At 43.5% G+C, this 15,460-nt stretch overlaps 1 protein-coding gene across 4 annotated transcripts in view; it reads left to right on the top strand.

The window, feature by feature from the left end:
* Nucleotides 1-15,460, top strand: part of EGFR (epidermal growth factor receptor) — a 158,030-nt gene that overhangs the window by 133,857 nt on the left and 8,713 nt on the right. For all 4 annotated transcript variants that reach the window (XM_037385221.1, XM_037385223.1, XM_037385220.1 and 1 more), the window contains exons 16-22: nt 1,430-1,465; nt 2,743-2,884; nt 4,500-4,622; nt 5,863-5,961; nt 10,289-10,474; nt 13,772-13,927; nt 14,803-14,878. In XM_037385221.1, the coding sequence (XP_037241118.1) occupies nt 1,430-1,465; nt 2,743-2,884; nt 4,500-4,622; nt 5,863-5,961; nt 10,289-10,474; nt 13,772-13,927; nt 14,803-14,878 (818 nt within the window). The remainder of the gene's footprint in view (nt 1-1,429; nt 1,466-2,742; nt 2,885-4,499; nt 4,623-5,862; nt 5,962-10,288; nt 10,475-13,771; nt 13,928-14,802; nt 14,879-15,460) is intronic.

Here is a 15,460-nt window from a genome sequence, read left to right as displayed (position 1 = left end):
CTGAGCAAATAAACCAAGCCATAGGCAGACAGGGAATGCTAACAAAGCTGGGCGCCCGGGATCCGGGAACCGGTATGCGCTGCACTTCCAGTGTGTCCAGGACACCAGGATGCACATTCCTGCATGGGAGCCCAGTGAACTCTCAAGACCTTCCAGATGCTGGCTCTTGGAGCGCTGCATTGGCCCAGAAACAACACAAATACACGAGGGAAGATCAGAGTAACAAAAACAAGCAAACAAACAAAAATCCAATAAAATGAGCGGTTGCTTCACCTCTTCCTCCTCCAGACCTAGATCAAGTTATGAGATAAGATCTGCAACTCCACCTGTCATTTTAAATTTTTTCTGGGCCCACCTCTCAGTGAGAGGGAATTCAGAGCAGTTTTACTGGCACAGGCTCACTCGTTACCCCCTACTTGACCTCCTCCAGAGTTGTTTTGGGATGATCCATTTTCTGTAAGTCAGCGCAGGGAGCGGATACCACAAACTGGACTTTTCTCCTTGCTGTGCTCTGTTCTTCAGAGGTGATGTAACCCTCTCTGTGATGCTCTCCTTCCTTGGTAGACGCCACAAAGACCACAGATCCCATGAAAAGCATACATCTTGTAGCCCAGCAGCACTTCGGGAATGCACGGTGCCTCTCACACCCATTAGACCACCAAATGAATACAGTCACTGTGGTTTCATCTGTGGTGTTTTTTGCATTGGGCTGCGAAAGTTAATTTCAGGTATTTTAAACTCAAATGGAGGGTGAATGACTTGCTAGTAGAGTTTCTGGCTCTCTGGGTAACTGTCATACCTGTTTACATTACCAGTAACATAATATCTTAGATTCTGAAAGAAAAATATCACAGACACATACGCAACAGACTATAGCTGAAGGGAGTGCTGTCAGATCCTCTTTTGTGATTGGGAGTGTGTATCAGCTGCCCATGTTTCCATTGCAATAGTAAGTCTGGAAACTGGAGTCTTTTACTTATCAGGAAACAGGATTATGCAGGAGGGTCTGCAGTGCCCTATTTCCATGTAGCTTTCTGCCCTTGTGCAGGGGAGAGGCTGCTTTTGTTGTTCTCCACAGTCAGCCCTGAGCTTCTTGCACTAAGGCAGATGTCCACACGGAGCCAGGGAGCACAGGTCCATTTGAATTCTGTGTATCTGTGTCCTCCCCTGATTCTACTGCCTGACAGAAAGTGGTTTTAAAGTATTCGTTAAGCTAAGTATGCAGCATAAATAATGCATCTAGATAAAACATTTTGGAGCAAGGCTATTGACTGATATTCAATAGAGTGTGTGACTATTATAAATTCCTATGTTGATACTTGGACTGCTCTGCAACACAGACTTCAATCAGTAGCACTCTTCTTAGTTGGAATTACAGAAGTATGTATGCCAGAGCTAATATGTTTGTAATGTTCATTTGTTTTTACAGGTGCAAAGGGCCAGGTCTTGAAGGCTGTCCAAATGGGTGAGTATTTCATCTGCTACAATTAGCGACCGAGCTGGAAAGAATGCATGTGTGTTTACATTGCCACGCTGGACACCACAAGGCTGGGGCTGAAGTTAAGTCTTAAGCTCCATACAGGGAAGTGACAGATTAGAGCAGGCTCCAACAATATAAAAATTATTTCAAAAACCAAGCAATATTCCTGGCACAAGGCTCCAAAATCTTGTTCTGCTTAGGTTGTTAGTCAAGGTGAGACCTAGGATCTGTCACTGAAGAACTAAAGGAGAGGCTGAAAAAAGAAAGGAGTAAAAACTAGTGGCAAAGACAGGAGATTGATATGGTTACCTGCATTACAGGGGGTTCATGTCAGAGACCCATGGGGTCTTTTCCAGCCCTGTGATCTGTATATCTCTAGCCACTTCATGCATAGGTGGACATTTGTTCTTCACACTAGATCTTATGTTGCACTGTTTGGCTTCGTGTCTTGCTCAAGGTCAGGCAACAAGCAAACAGGCTTCTCTGACTAAGGGAGAGGGGGATTTAGTTTCTGGCTGCAAAGACGTACTATGGGAAGACAAATTCAGCCTAGAAATATTGTTAAAAAGTGACTATAATAGTAATCCCTGGAGCAACTTAGAAAGAGCTGTGATGGATCTCTGAGTACAGATCAAAAACCAACAGGAAAACGGGTTTTTTCTTTTCAACTGAAGTTTGAAATGACCGAGGCTCTAATAAAAAGGCAGCGACCTGCATGTACAATGTGGATGGTTCAACATTACCTGGCCTCAGACATTTGTACATGGGTAGTTGGGCTGATGCTTTGGAGTCCACTGTGACCCTTACAGCATGGGCTGCCCAAGCAATGGGGAGATGTCACCTTCATCGCTGGTACTGCAGCTGCGTGTGCCATCTCGGTATCACCTTCTCTCCAGGTGCTTTGTGTATCTGACCACGTGTGGGCTGCCCATGGCTGACATACATCAGCTTCACAGATCAAATGCTCACATGCTTGGTGGGTTTATCAGAGGGAGGAGAAATTGTCCTTGCTTAAGCTATGATGTTCAGCTCCGGTTGTGAGTTTAAGAGTGAAGACTTTTAGCAGGTTACTGGATGAGGAACTTAAAAATACAGATGCCCAAGATACCCAGAGTGTCACATAGGCTTAAGTGGATGTCCAGAGTGTGCACCTGATCAAAACCGAAGGTTTCACGCAGCCTCTGTAGGGTATTTAGTGTTTTTTTTAAATCTTACACCTAAGCATTTTTTTTTCTCTTTCTGCATCCCCTCCTGTCTTGCAGCTCCAAAATCCCATCTATTGCAGCTGGCGTTGTCGGAGGTCTCCTGTGCCTGGTGGTGGTCGGCTTGGGCATCGGCCTTTACTTGCGGAGACGTCACATCGTCAGAAAGCGGACCCTGCGCCGGCTGCTGCAGGAGAGGGAGGTGAGTGCTGCTGGCACGGCTGCAACAGCGGCTGCTTTATTTGGGGCACTCGGTGCTGGCCGCCTCATACCAGGGAATTAAAGTACTGCATATCTGCCTTGTAACTCAACAAGCCCTCGTGTTGGCAAACACGGTGCCTGCTGTGCTAGTCGGAAAAGAGGCAGTGTGCACCTAACGCTTGCTCGCTTCATCTCAAGTCTGATGCCTCTGGATGTAATTTCCAAAAGCTTTAGGGGATTTAGATGTCTAAATCCCAATGAAAAGCACTGAGATTGTCTACTTGGAAAAAACCACGCCTTCAGGGTGAGGTGCCTTGTGTTTTCTGATCCATACCACCTTGCTGTGTAGACCCTCAGCCACAAATCGTTCCTCCCTCCAGGCAAGCCTTGGGGCTGCTGCGGCAACTTGGGCGCTCTGGAAAACTTTACTGCCTTATCAGGTGTATGTCTGATCTTGTGGGGCGGAAAAAGAGAGAGAAAGGAATTGAGGAAGTGTTTGTGTCTTGTCTTTGGTTTCTTTTCAGCACAAAACCCCCACAAAGCCATTAAAGTGAATGGTTCATGTGTGTTACAGCATCACCCTCTGGGTACCTCACATACCAAATAGCAAAATTCATTATCTTGGATTAAAGCCACTCTTTTATGATTAGCCTCCTTCTTTTTCTAGTCCAATCCTAGTAAATAATTAGCAAATTGTATTTAGCATTCTGCTAAAAGCCCAGTTGCAGATTCCTTCTGTGCTCGCTGGTTTTGCAGAGTCAGCTACACAAAAAATTGTCTTGCTTTTTAATGCACCACCTAATGATATTTTATATACCACTGTATTCTACAGTTGTGACAGCAGAGTTCAATTTGTGCTCTGCTTGTATTGAACCCTCTGGAGTCATCAAAATGAGGATATCTCATCACCACAGAAAGGTTGTTGACCTGCTAAAATAAGACTATATCTAGCTAAACAGTTTTATTCAAGGGAAAGGAAAAAGAAAAAGCACCAAAAAAGTGTTAAATATCTCTTGTTTGGAGGGCATCCCTGCTGTCTGCAGTAAGTCTTAGATCAGATTTTGAAAACATCAATAACCGCTTCACCATCTCCTTCTTTACTGGGAAGAGAATCACTCAGAGTTTCAACTGCTGCTTGGAAACCCTGTGGTCGGGGGGAGCCACTGGTACCACAGGAATTTCATCCAGTTAAACAAAAGCAGACCTGAAAGGTTGCAGGTGATTTTTGCCCAGTATTTAAAACATTTTTATAATTTATTTGCAAGTTCAATATATATATATAAAATCTAATTTAGGATCTATGGTAATTACGTTGTTCTCCATGCCATGTTTTAAGGCTTTGAAGTCAAAGTCCGCCTTTGAACAGCAGTGTATGTACCTTCATTTGCCTTCAGAATGGCGGTTGTCACTCTGTGACTGATTTTTCCTGCAAAATTTGGAGCAACTTCGGATACTTATTGCTGCAAGTCAAGAGTGGAGCTGTCCTCCTGTAAACTTCTAGTGGAATAAAATGTTCATTACTTTAAAGGAAGGATTTTTTTGCTTCCCCAAAGCATGCTGCTTGCTGTCCTCCTAGACTGTGACATGCTTCTAATGTCTTTTTCTCTCTGCACCAGCTGGTTGAACCACTGACACCCAGTGGGGAAGCACCCAACCAGGCTCATCTGAGAATTTTGAAGGAAACAGAATTTAAAAAGGTCAAAGTTCTAGGCTCTGGAGCTTTTGGCACTGTTTATAAGGTAAGATCATCATGTTTCTCTTCTCCTTTTCATCTTGCTCCCTCATGCAGAAGCCACACAAACAAAGCATGGACTGGGAGCTGCCATCATCATGTAGATATTCTTTTAGACTAGAGTTTATAGTATGTATGTATTGGATGGCAGAGAGATGACTCGATCATCATTAGTTGAGTTACAAATCGGGTAACGTGGCAGGTTCTACGTAAGATGTTGCCAAAGCCATACTGCTGAACCTGGAGGACAAAGATTTCAATTTTAAAACTACTACAGCCAAATGCACCCTGTTGTGAATATTAGCAAAAACTGAAATGTGCTTTGGTCAGCTCAGTGCTAAACTATTTTTCCATGTGGTCTGGGCTCTCGTATTTATAATTGTCAATCACTCTTTCATTAGAACTGACTCAGATGTGTGGAAGTGCCTACACACCTTCAAATGTATAGGTCCACAAGGTATTTTTTCTCTTGACGTTTGTTGATCCTCTGCGTTTCCTCTTCACCGAGTTCCACTTTTCTGTGCTCCTACTTTTATTCAAGATATGTATTTCTGGTTTTGCCAGTGGTACTGAAATATAAACTGTAGATTCATAGATCTCTTTATAAAGCTTTATATTCTGAAGCAGGATTCCAGCTGTGGCTAGGAACTTCAGGGCAACAAATCCCATTGATCTCTGAGAATGTGCACCTATAATGCTGGGTACATCAGCAGAGTGTCCTCACAGTGTCACACTGTTTACCTGCCACCCAAATGCCTCCTGACGCTATAGATATAGAGCACTGAACCAGTCGGACATAAACCAACAGGCCACGATGTACATTTAGGATGGGATTATTGGTACAGTATAGATGCCATCTTGTTTTCATGAGAAAATGCCAATTTTTTTTCATCCCATGATTTTTAAATTGGAAGTGGCAAGGTTTTGCATGTGCAGTTGCTGTGATGCACTGATTAATTAGATTCACATCTGCAAAAGTTGCTCTTTATGCATCTCTTGGGCTGTTTATACAGACATGGTCATGAACATGTTTTTTCAAAAAAATAGGGTAGAGGTGACTGAAAGAGAAATACCACTCCATTAACAGGATTTTGTTAATGCCCACAAGACACATTTTTTGCATATTTTTGTTGTCTTCCCATTGTTCAGAATATTTAAGTCTACTCAGAAGACAAACATATGTGTAATTGTGAGAATTAACCAGTTAGATATGAGACTGAGTAACTCTTTATACTTCTTTTTGCTAGGGACTTTGGATCCCAGAAGGGGAGAAGGTTAAAATTCCTGTCGCTATTAAAGAATTGAGAGAGGCTACATCACCAAAAGCCAACAAGGAAATACTTGATGTAAGTTTTCATATTTGTTTTGTCAAGTTCTCAGTGGTCTGTGGATTTCCCTCTGTAACAACTAAAGGGATTTCAGGGTTTTGGCTGGGAAGAAATATTTTGCGCGCCAACCTGAACTGTCCCTCTACAAGTGCTGGGCTTTGCAGCCCAGGCTGTGAAGCGCTTTTGTGTCTCCTACGAGCCCTGTGCTCACAGTCCAAATACTAATGTTAAGCTCGTGGGGTGGGACCTAAGGAGAGGTCAGGACCATACTTTTACAGCTAATTCTGCTGTCTTTACTCTGACATTTTAGGCCTTAAACTGTGGCATCCATTGCCATTACGGTGGTACAGCTAAAGCAAATAACAACAGATCTAATGATTTTTGAATTCTGACACTGAAGATTGTCATAAGCTAGTTGCTTGGTTACATAGGATTAAATTAACTAAAACCAAAAGAAACAAAAAAAAATCTCAGCTGTCTGATTTCTCTGCCATGAACAGCAAGAAATTATCTCGCTTCCCAAAAGGAGCCTGGGAATTCTATTTTCTTGCTTGGGTGTAGCTCATCACTTCAGAAAACAGAGGAAAAGGCTATGGGATGCTGATCCAGGAGTTTATAAATGTGTGAGTTTACAACGGGTAAGCCAGCATCCTAAATGCAAAGTTCCCTGAACTTGGAATAGATAAAAATCTGAACTAGATCTGAAGCCACAGAACATACAGCACCAAGGATATACATATATATTTATATACAAGGAAAGGAAAATGCTGAGTGCAGAGAGGAGCACTGAGGTGTTCAGTGTAACTTCAGTTCAGCTTTCCTGTGCTCTGGTTCAGTCCTCAGCAACAAGAAACGTGTGTGCGTGTGAACCGAGCCACTTTAACGGGAAATTTGTATAAAAAAAAATAATAAATCCAGCGTTGGCCAGCAAATGACACTTCAGGCAGCAAGGCTCACCCCGTATGGTTCAAGCTGGTGAAGGTCTTAACAAATCTCATAGAAGTGTCTGGAGATGGATGGCGGTGAACAAAACACCACCTGTGCTACTGAAGGAAGCACACTGGATTTTTCTGATCAGCTGGAATAAGCAGTGTTATTCCAATACATTACTCCAACAGATTATGTGTTATGTACCACATGATTTGGTATGTGCGTGACAGCAATGCGAACAAATAGGTGATCCATCTCAGAATCCATAAGTGAAGCAATATCCATCTTCATTTTAGTTTAGTTAGACTCTAGACCAGTGTCAGCCCTTTCCCAGGTCCCTTGTGGCCACACAGGCCCGTGTGGCCCTGGTCCGTGCCCCTGCCCTGCCAGCGGGCAGGCTGCGGTACCCTGCTTCGCCAGCATTCCTGTAGTGAGGAGCTGGCAAAGATGCTGCTCGGCTGCCTGCCCAGAGCTCTGCCCCTCGTTCCCCTGTCACGGTGAGAAGGAACCTAACACAAAGCATGCTGTGGGCTTAACTGCATTAAATTCCTGTATACTGAAGGAAAGCAATGAATAAGCCTGCAGTACTGCATCTTGCCTTCAGCAAATCAAGATAGTCGTACAATGGGGCAGTAGATGCAGGAGCTGCACACTGATGATATCAAAGTCCTTTCTTTTCAAAGAAGTTTCTGTCGCACATCTCTGTGTTATCTTTTCTTTGAATTAGGATGCTTAATAAAAAGCTTTTGCTTTTTTCAGTCCTGCACCTTTTTAAGATTATTTGGTTGGTGGAATTTATTCTATATGTCAGAAAAAAGTTAAAAAATACAAAACCAGTGAAAGAAGTCAGAAGGAAAACTCCAAAAGCTCCTCTCAAAACAGATTTTTGCTACAAAACCAACTTTTCAAGGTCCCTGAAACCTCAGAGATAATAATGTCCAATTAAAGATGATTTGTCTTACAGAAACATGCCAGGTATAGAACAAGCGCAGCAGCTTTAGCTCATACAATCCAGGCGTGCTCTCGCTGGCTTTATTAGGGTAGGGCTAATTCAGAAGATTGTTGTTGAATACCAAGCATACTTGGAGCAGGTCAGAGTGTACCGCAGAGATTTCCAAGATAAACAGTTGAAACAAAGGCCCACTTTAATGTCTTGGGCTACTTAGAGGGACCCACGACCGCACAATAGCTCCCTTCTGCCCCCTGCAAGGAGGCAGTGGCCCATTTTGCTTTCCAAGTCTCAAATGTAATAGGTGGCGTCAAGGCTTGGACATGCTCCGAAGGCTGTGAGGCCCATATGCCTGCCCCGATCCCTCAGCATCCCAGCTGTGAGCCCCCCTCAGCCCCATGAGGGCTGCCTGGCAGGTGGGCAGCCAGAACAGCACCGTCTTCGCAGATATACCCCACCCCAATGGCTGGAGGGAACACAACGTGGATCTGAATCCCAACCAGAAGCAAGGCAAGGAACAAGCGCCCTTCATTGTTGCGACAGCTGGGTTTGGAAGCCCAGGGAGATGAGCATGTTTTGGTCTCTGCTTACATTTGAGCATCGCATGACAGAGCTGCAAGATTCTTTACAAAATGCTGCCACAAATGCTTACATAATTGAGCAGCAGATTGTTTTCTTGCTCTGTCTTTCCTTGAGCTAGCCCACAGAATCGGTGCTGTCCAATAGATCTTGATGACCTGCTCCCACCCTGCCGTAGCTTGAGGAGCACTCTGCTGGAGATCTTCTTTAAACCAGCTGCCCAGCGGCCACTTTCATCCCAGGGGCTCCAAAACAAGGACACCAAACACAGGATTAGCACCTCAGAAGAAGCTGCATTACATCGTGTTTTGCTTAGGCTGGCACGTCAAGCAACAATACCAAGGCCAGAAAGTGTTGCTTAAGAATTGGGGTTGCTTATTTCATGAACGTCATTGCTTTAGTAACTTTGTTTAATAATAGTTATTACCAGCTACGCAGCTATGTCACATCTGTGGAAAGCTTGTTAGATGATGAGTAAAGTGCTATGGTATTTCTTTTCTTAAGCTCTTAGAAAGCGCAGATTTGCCCCTTTCCTTGCCACAAAAGCGCCCTCACTGTGATTTCAGGCTTTGGGGGGCTGCTAGCCTAACGCTGAATTGCTGAGGGATGATTAGTTGGCATCACTCCAGCTGTTGAGTTAAGGTGCTGACCTAAAAGCTCACTGCATGGAAAAATTCCCATTTATTTCCCATTGTGCTGGTTTCCAATCAGATGGCTTTAAAAATATCTAAATGTGTCATACTGTATATCAGACACAAAGTTAGTTTAAAAAAGCAAACAACTTCAGCTCTTTATTTTTTCCTGAATTTGGATTCAGTCTTTGAGGTGGCACTTGACATAATATATATTATGTATGATTATATATAGATCTCAAATTTCAATCCATAAGTAGCTGTTGCACCAAAAAACCCCATGAAACTGGGGGGTTTTACCCCATGGCCATATCAAAGGATGTATTCAGTGTGTCTGGAGCATACAGTACCAGCCTCTGAAGGCGTCTTCCCCTTCCTACAGAAGAGCAAGGGAAGAGCAGGTACCTTGGGTACCTTAGCTCGGTACCTAAAGCTACATGGGGTGACCCCAGGCTTGAAAGAAGATTTTTTCACTTACTTATGAAACTCAAACCCAAAATTCCAGTTGACCAAAGGTTTTCTTTTGCTTGGGCTCCCACATTGTAAGTACCTTCCTGGTATCATTTACATCACTATATGGGTCTAAAACAGCTTTTCCAATTGGGGATGTTATTTTCACCAGTGTTGCTTCAAATAAAACATGTATTTAAGCTTCTAAAGGTGAACTGATTATTAGCCTGTTGTTTGACATGGACTGAAGAACAACATGGTCAAGAAGAACACGGTCTCTTTAAAAAATTGAACTGTCAGTCGCATCCTACATTACTTTTTTCTTTCTTGGTTAGTACGAACCTTGACAGAGGGGCAGAAGTCTCAAAAGTACTGATTTCCAGTCAGATTTGTGAAAAGGTCTGTGGAGGAATAAAAGCCGTATGACATATTCACAAGATGTGTTGCCCTTGCAATTAAGTGCTCAAAATGATCAAATCCCATCAGCTTCCAGCTGACGTTCAATTTATTAATTCCTCCTAGGTCTGTCCCCAGGATTTTATGTCCCACATTTGCTTGGTGTAGCACCAGTGGGACACTGGCTCTGCTGCGGCATCTTGGTGATGCTTCAGCGTTCAAAATCTGGACCTTCCACTGAGTGGAAAAACTTGGACCACAGAGTGGGAAATACAAGTACATTGTGTGTGATATGTGGCACAGAATTTGCATATAGTATTTTAGCAACCTCTTGAATGACCAACTGATTTTCAACAGCCTCCAAATATTTGTGTCATGCTGTTTCACGCTGAGTTTTTTCTGTTCTTAGGAAGCTTACGTGATGGCTAGCGTTGACAATCCTCATGTGTGCCGCTTGTTGGGAATCTGCCTCACTTCCACTGTTCAGCTCATCACACAGCTGATGCCGTACGGCTGCCTCCTCGATTACATCCGAGAGCACAAGGACAACATCGGCTCCCAGTACCTTCTCAACTGGTGTGTGCAGATTGCAAAGGTAAGTGGACTGATGTGCCTCCAGATCAGCTGAAACTCTTACCGTGGAGATGTGACAGCATGGGATATATTTATTTATTTACCTGTCTCTGTAAATCTTTCTGTTTCACCATGTTGTTCCTAGATACCTTATACGTGACAGGAAATGGTTACTTTGTCTTAAACAATTTACTGTTTTCAAGCTGCTGAGCAAACCTTAGCTATTCTTCAGAATGCTCCTAGACAGCGTAATATTATCACCAAGGCATTTATGTCCAAACCAAACACCTGGTAATGAAATAATAATGTGATGCAATGAAGCTGTGGCAGGGAAGGGAGAAGAATTTGGTGATTCCCATACCAAAATTCTGCTTCCATCAGTTCCTTTGGCCTGTGCCATGGGGCAGTGATGTTGTTGAATACACCTCCTTGGGTGCCTCGGAGAATTTCAGGCTGAAATCTTGGAGGACTGGGGGTTGAAACTGCTGATGAATACATACCAACTTTGTTCTAGCACAAGCTGGCTGCGACCAAAAGACTTTCAGGCACCCCAGGGCTGTTTTGTAACTTATATGCACTGAGTTGGTGCCTGTGATCTAATTGCAATGGCCGTAGTGCCAAGGAGAAGGCTCATTATCACACCTGGCACTGTTTGCCAAAGAGCAGAGCAGCAAAGGAGACTGAAGTACAGCCTTCTAGCCCTTAGCAGCAATATGCTGTGTTTGGAAGGTGGTTAGCCATGTGCAAGCATGGAAAAATGAAGCAAAATCAGCAAAAATATAGCTGCAGTTTGTTGGAGATTTGTCGTATGGGATGGCAGTATCCGCAGAGCCCAGCTGCTTTAATGATGCTTATTTCGGGCATGCTGATCCCAGGCTAACCACACACTTACAGCCTTATCGGTCCCTCGAGACCTTGTATACATCCCAGGCTCGCCCAGCCGTGGCTTGCTTTCAGGAAACATACTGAAGACCTCAGAAATGTATCCACCAAAAATATACAGAGCACATTTTTCATCTCGGTGTGTGTACTTTTTTGCAGTGCGCTCCACAGCAAGTGAATTTTAATTTATGTGTCCACCTGGGACGTGAACGGCTTTTTTCTCTTTTGCTATCTTGTTTAAAATCAATTACTGCTCTGTCCTGGTTTCAGTCCCTTCGGAGGATGAGCTGGAGGCCACATTTCCCTCCTCCTCCTCCTCCTCGTTAATTTTTAAGGTGGCAAAATGAGTCCCCAAATTGATCCTTGGGGCATCACTTGCCCCAGAGGTTGCCATTCACAATTGTTAGCTACTGTTTGATTTTTTTCCATGTCGGTTCCACATACGCCCATAGCAACCTCTACTCTCTCCACTGATGTCTGACCTTCAACACACTCCTTTGTGCTGCTCCACACTGAAGTTCTTCTCAGAGCGCTCGTAAATCATGTGTACGGCTTTTTCCCACCAATGTGTCGGGTGTTACTACTCTGATAAAGTCATGCCAGATTTTTGGACATTCTCTGACTCTTCAAAAATTTACTTTTGGAGAGGGGGAAAACAAATGAAACAAATATATTGATGTCTGGTAACTAACCAGCAGGAGGCAAGTTCCCTGGGAAGCTTATTTTTGTTTCTGTTTTCACAGCTTTGAAATAAGTTTTCTTTGCATCTTTTACAAACATTATCTTTCACTGGGGTATGGAGTCCTGTCTTTCGGACAAGATGTTATGACAGAGCATACACACTCCATGTGCAGAAACACTGTGAAGTAACCCTTTGAACACATTGGTCTCATGCTTAATGATGACAAATGGCTTAAACCCCAGGTCTGCACACAATTAAAGATCTGCTGAACTTTCTAGATGAGCAGTTCAGTATCTTTGGTGTGAGATTATGCACGTGCACAAGTCTTTTAGCCATCAGCATTTTAAACAGCTTAGTGTGAAACCGATATTCTGCCTTTCAGCAGCTTTGCGCCTTAGGCTTTGCAGCAAGGCATGTTTAGCAGGAAAACTTTTGTCCTAGTGGGACTGGATTATGTGATTATTATGGTTTTTTTTAACATAGTCTGTTTTCTGTCGGCAGCTCAAGATGTTTTGTTTTAAGAGCTCTGCTCGCTAAAGATCTATTTCTGTAATTAAACACATGCTCACAGCGGCATCGTGCCAGTTTGTTGGGGTGGTTTGTTTTGGCAGTGTTAGCAGCACATGGGTGAAGTTCTGCTGAGGGACTTGGGTGGAGGATTCGATGGTGGTCCAGGTTAGCAGTGGTCTTAAAGGGGGTGGAGGCTGGAAGGGAATTATTCCCTCTAGTGCTCTGTCATCACATCAATATGATCTTTTTGCTGGGAACTTTGTAGGTTATAAGTACTTTTTTATTAATTCTGTCTTCATAAAAGTACAAGCACATGAGCTATCACCAGCTGAAACCTGTGGACTGGGGATAATTATGTTTTTTAGAGAAGATCTTGCAGGAAACGTAGAAATTGTGAACATTTTGATTCCATACACCAAGAGACTGGTGTTGAGGGAAAGGGGAGAGTAACCTCTGTGGTCAGAAACACAGCTGTTAGATTTATGCTTAAGAAGTCAAACCAGCACAATTAGTTGTATTCTTCTGTGAGAGGCAGTTGGAGCAAAAAAAGCACGTATGCTATGGCGAACCCAATCTCATCATGGGAGGCAGTGAAACTGGAAGAACTTGCCTTTTCAAAGAGAACTTGAAAATAGATGCAACTCTGAGCTCAGCCATGGAATGAATTTTTTTTCTTTTTTCTTTTCCTTCACCTTTGCAGTGGGTTGCCTACCTCATTGTTAGCAGGGAGAAGGCAGAGCAGGCTGTATTAAGACGCAGTATTGGTAACCTTGAATGATTGAGGTCTAAATATGCTCTGTAGGCTTGGCCTGCGTGCATATGGAAGGTGGTAAGCTCTGTACTGTGCTCTCCTGCAGTCACTGGACTTCCAAAAGTGCAGCTGAAAGGAGAGTTTGCCACCTTATTTGAAAGCCCTATCCTGATTTTGTATTTCTTGAAATAAATCCCAAAGGAACCGCAGCCCCTGCTATATCTAACTGCTTCTGTATTTTATCTTCATCACCCTACCAGCACATGGACCCACAGAAAGGTTCCTGGAGGGTAATTTTTACTTCTCCGTGTAACTGCACACGCTCATGTGCTCTACCTGCAATAAGCATCACATAAATCGAAAGAGCCAACCTTTTTCTGAAGGTGGGACGGGTTACCCCATGGTTATGGTGGTGTGCGTACAGTTACCGCAGAGCAGCTGAAGTCTGGTAACTCACTGGCACCTCCAAGCCCAGCAGCCTGTTGTTATTGCAGGGCATGAACTATTTGGAGGAGCGTCGGCTGGTACACCGTGACCTTGCTGCCAGGAACGTCCTCGTTAAGACTCCTCAGCATGTGAAGATCACGGACTTTGGGCTGGCAAAGCTGCTGGGTGCCGACGAGAAGGAGTATCACGCTGAGGGAGGCAAGGTAAAGCGCATCAGGGAGTGAACTGCCGCGTGTTTGTCAGTGTCTGTGCTTGCGCGTGAGCCTTAAGCACAGGGTTAAAAAAAAATAGAGAGTGGATTTTTCAAAGCACTCAGCTGCCATCTCAGCGTGCTGCCTTTGAAGCTGGTGGAAGTCCTCTGAAATCAGCTGAAAGCAGCGTCAGACCAGTGGGACTGCAGCGGGAGCGGAGGTAGCAAAGCAGGGAATGCTTTTGAAATTCCCACCCAGAATGTCTGGGAAAAAGCAACGTTATTTAAAAAGCATATTTAAAAAAAAAAAAAATCATGGCTGAATTCATTGGTGTCGCCAACACCAATAATACTGTGCAGCTTATGAAGAGAAAGGGAATGCTGTATATTTATAGCAGAAGAAAGACCTGTCAGGCTTGGTTCAACACGCCTTCGTGTTGCACTGCGTGCTGATGGAGGGAATGTGTCCTGCTGAGAAATAAAAGGGAAGCTGCTTGCAAATATTGTGGAGACCATAAATGGGAACCATATGAGTGCAGATCAGTCTTTGTCATATAGCCTGAGACTGGATTTGTGTCCTGTTGTGGGAGAAGGTTAAGAAATAGTAATTTGATGGTTAAAAATATTGTAAAACTAATTTGTAGGAGATATTTCAATTACGCCTAATATTTTGCAAGTTCTCAGCTTCAACATAATAAATGAAAATAATAATAAGGCACTCAAAAATTGCCTGCTCTGCCACTCAGGTGGTTGTGTTGCTTGTTGGTTGGGTTGTGGGGTTTTTTTTCCCCTTCTGCAACGAACTATTGGTTTATACACCACCTGGTGGTAAATACCACTAATAAATTTTGCATCAGCCTATTAAGGCTTATTTGTGAATTTTCCTAGGTTCCTATTAAGTGGATGGCATTGGAGTCAATTTTACACCGGATTTACACCCATCAGAGTGATGTCTGGAGTTATGGTGAGTCTAAAACCAGTTCCAAGTATTGCAAATGAGTTGCAAAATTTCAGGACTTCCTAGTGGCTCTACGCAGTGACTATTTTTCTTACTATTATGAGAAGACTGAGAGATTAAACACTAGCAATGAGCCAGAATCACCTATTCAACAAACTAAAATTCCCATTAAACTGCATGTTAGTGAGGTGCAAGTTGTTTTGCAGAATACGCTTTCAGAAGATGAGCCCTCCCCCGAAAGGGGCTGCCGGTAGGAGACTCTGCTCCATTTGCTGAACTTCTGCTGATGCTTTTCTTCCGCAGCTTCACGTGAAATGTAGCTGGGCTGACAAGAAAGCCACATAACTAGAGGGAGGACTTAAAACCATTGGCCACGCTGGCAGTCAGTGTCAATTAGTGTAACTCTGCTGTGGCCAAAAATGCTTGTGCTGTCCTGATATTGAGAGGACAATGCTAAAAGGGGAGCAAAGTGATAACCTCCTTAAAGAATGCATTTTATATTTGGTATAGTTCATTAATCAGCTTGAAAGAAAAGAGGAGCAGAAAGGAAACTTTTCAAAGCAACTGATTCCAAAATTTCCACTCTAT

The sequence above is a fragment of the Falco rusticolus genome, chromosome 4, assembly GCF_015220075.1.
Source record: "Falco rusticolus isolate bFalRus1 chromosome 4, bFalRus1.pri, whole genome shotgun sequence".
Taxonomy (NCBI): Eukaryota; Metazoa; Chordata; class Aves; order Falconiformes; family Falconidae; genus Falco; species Falco rusticolus.
Note: the sequence above shows the minus strand (reverse complement) of the source record. Positions and strands in the feature narration are given on the sequence as shown.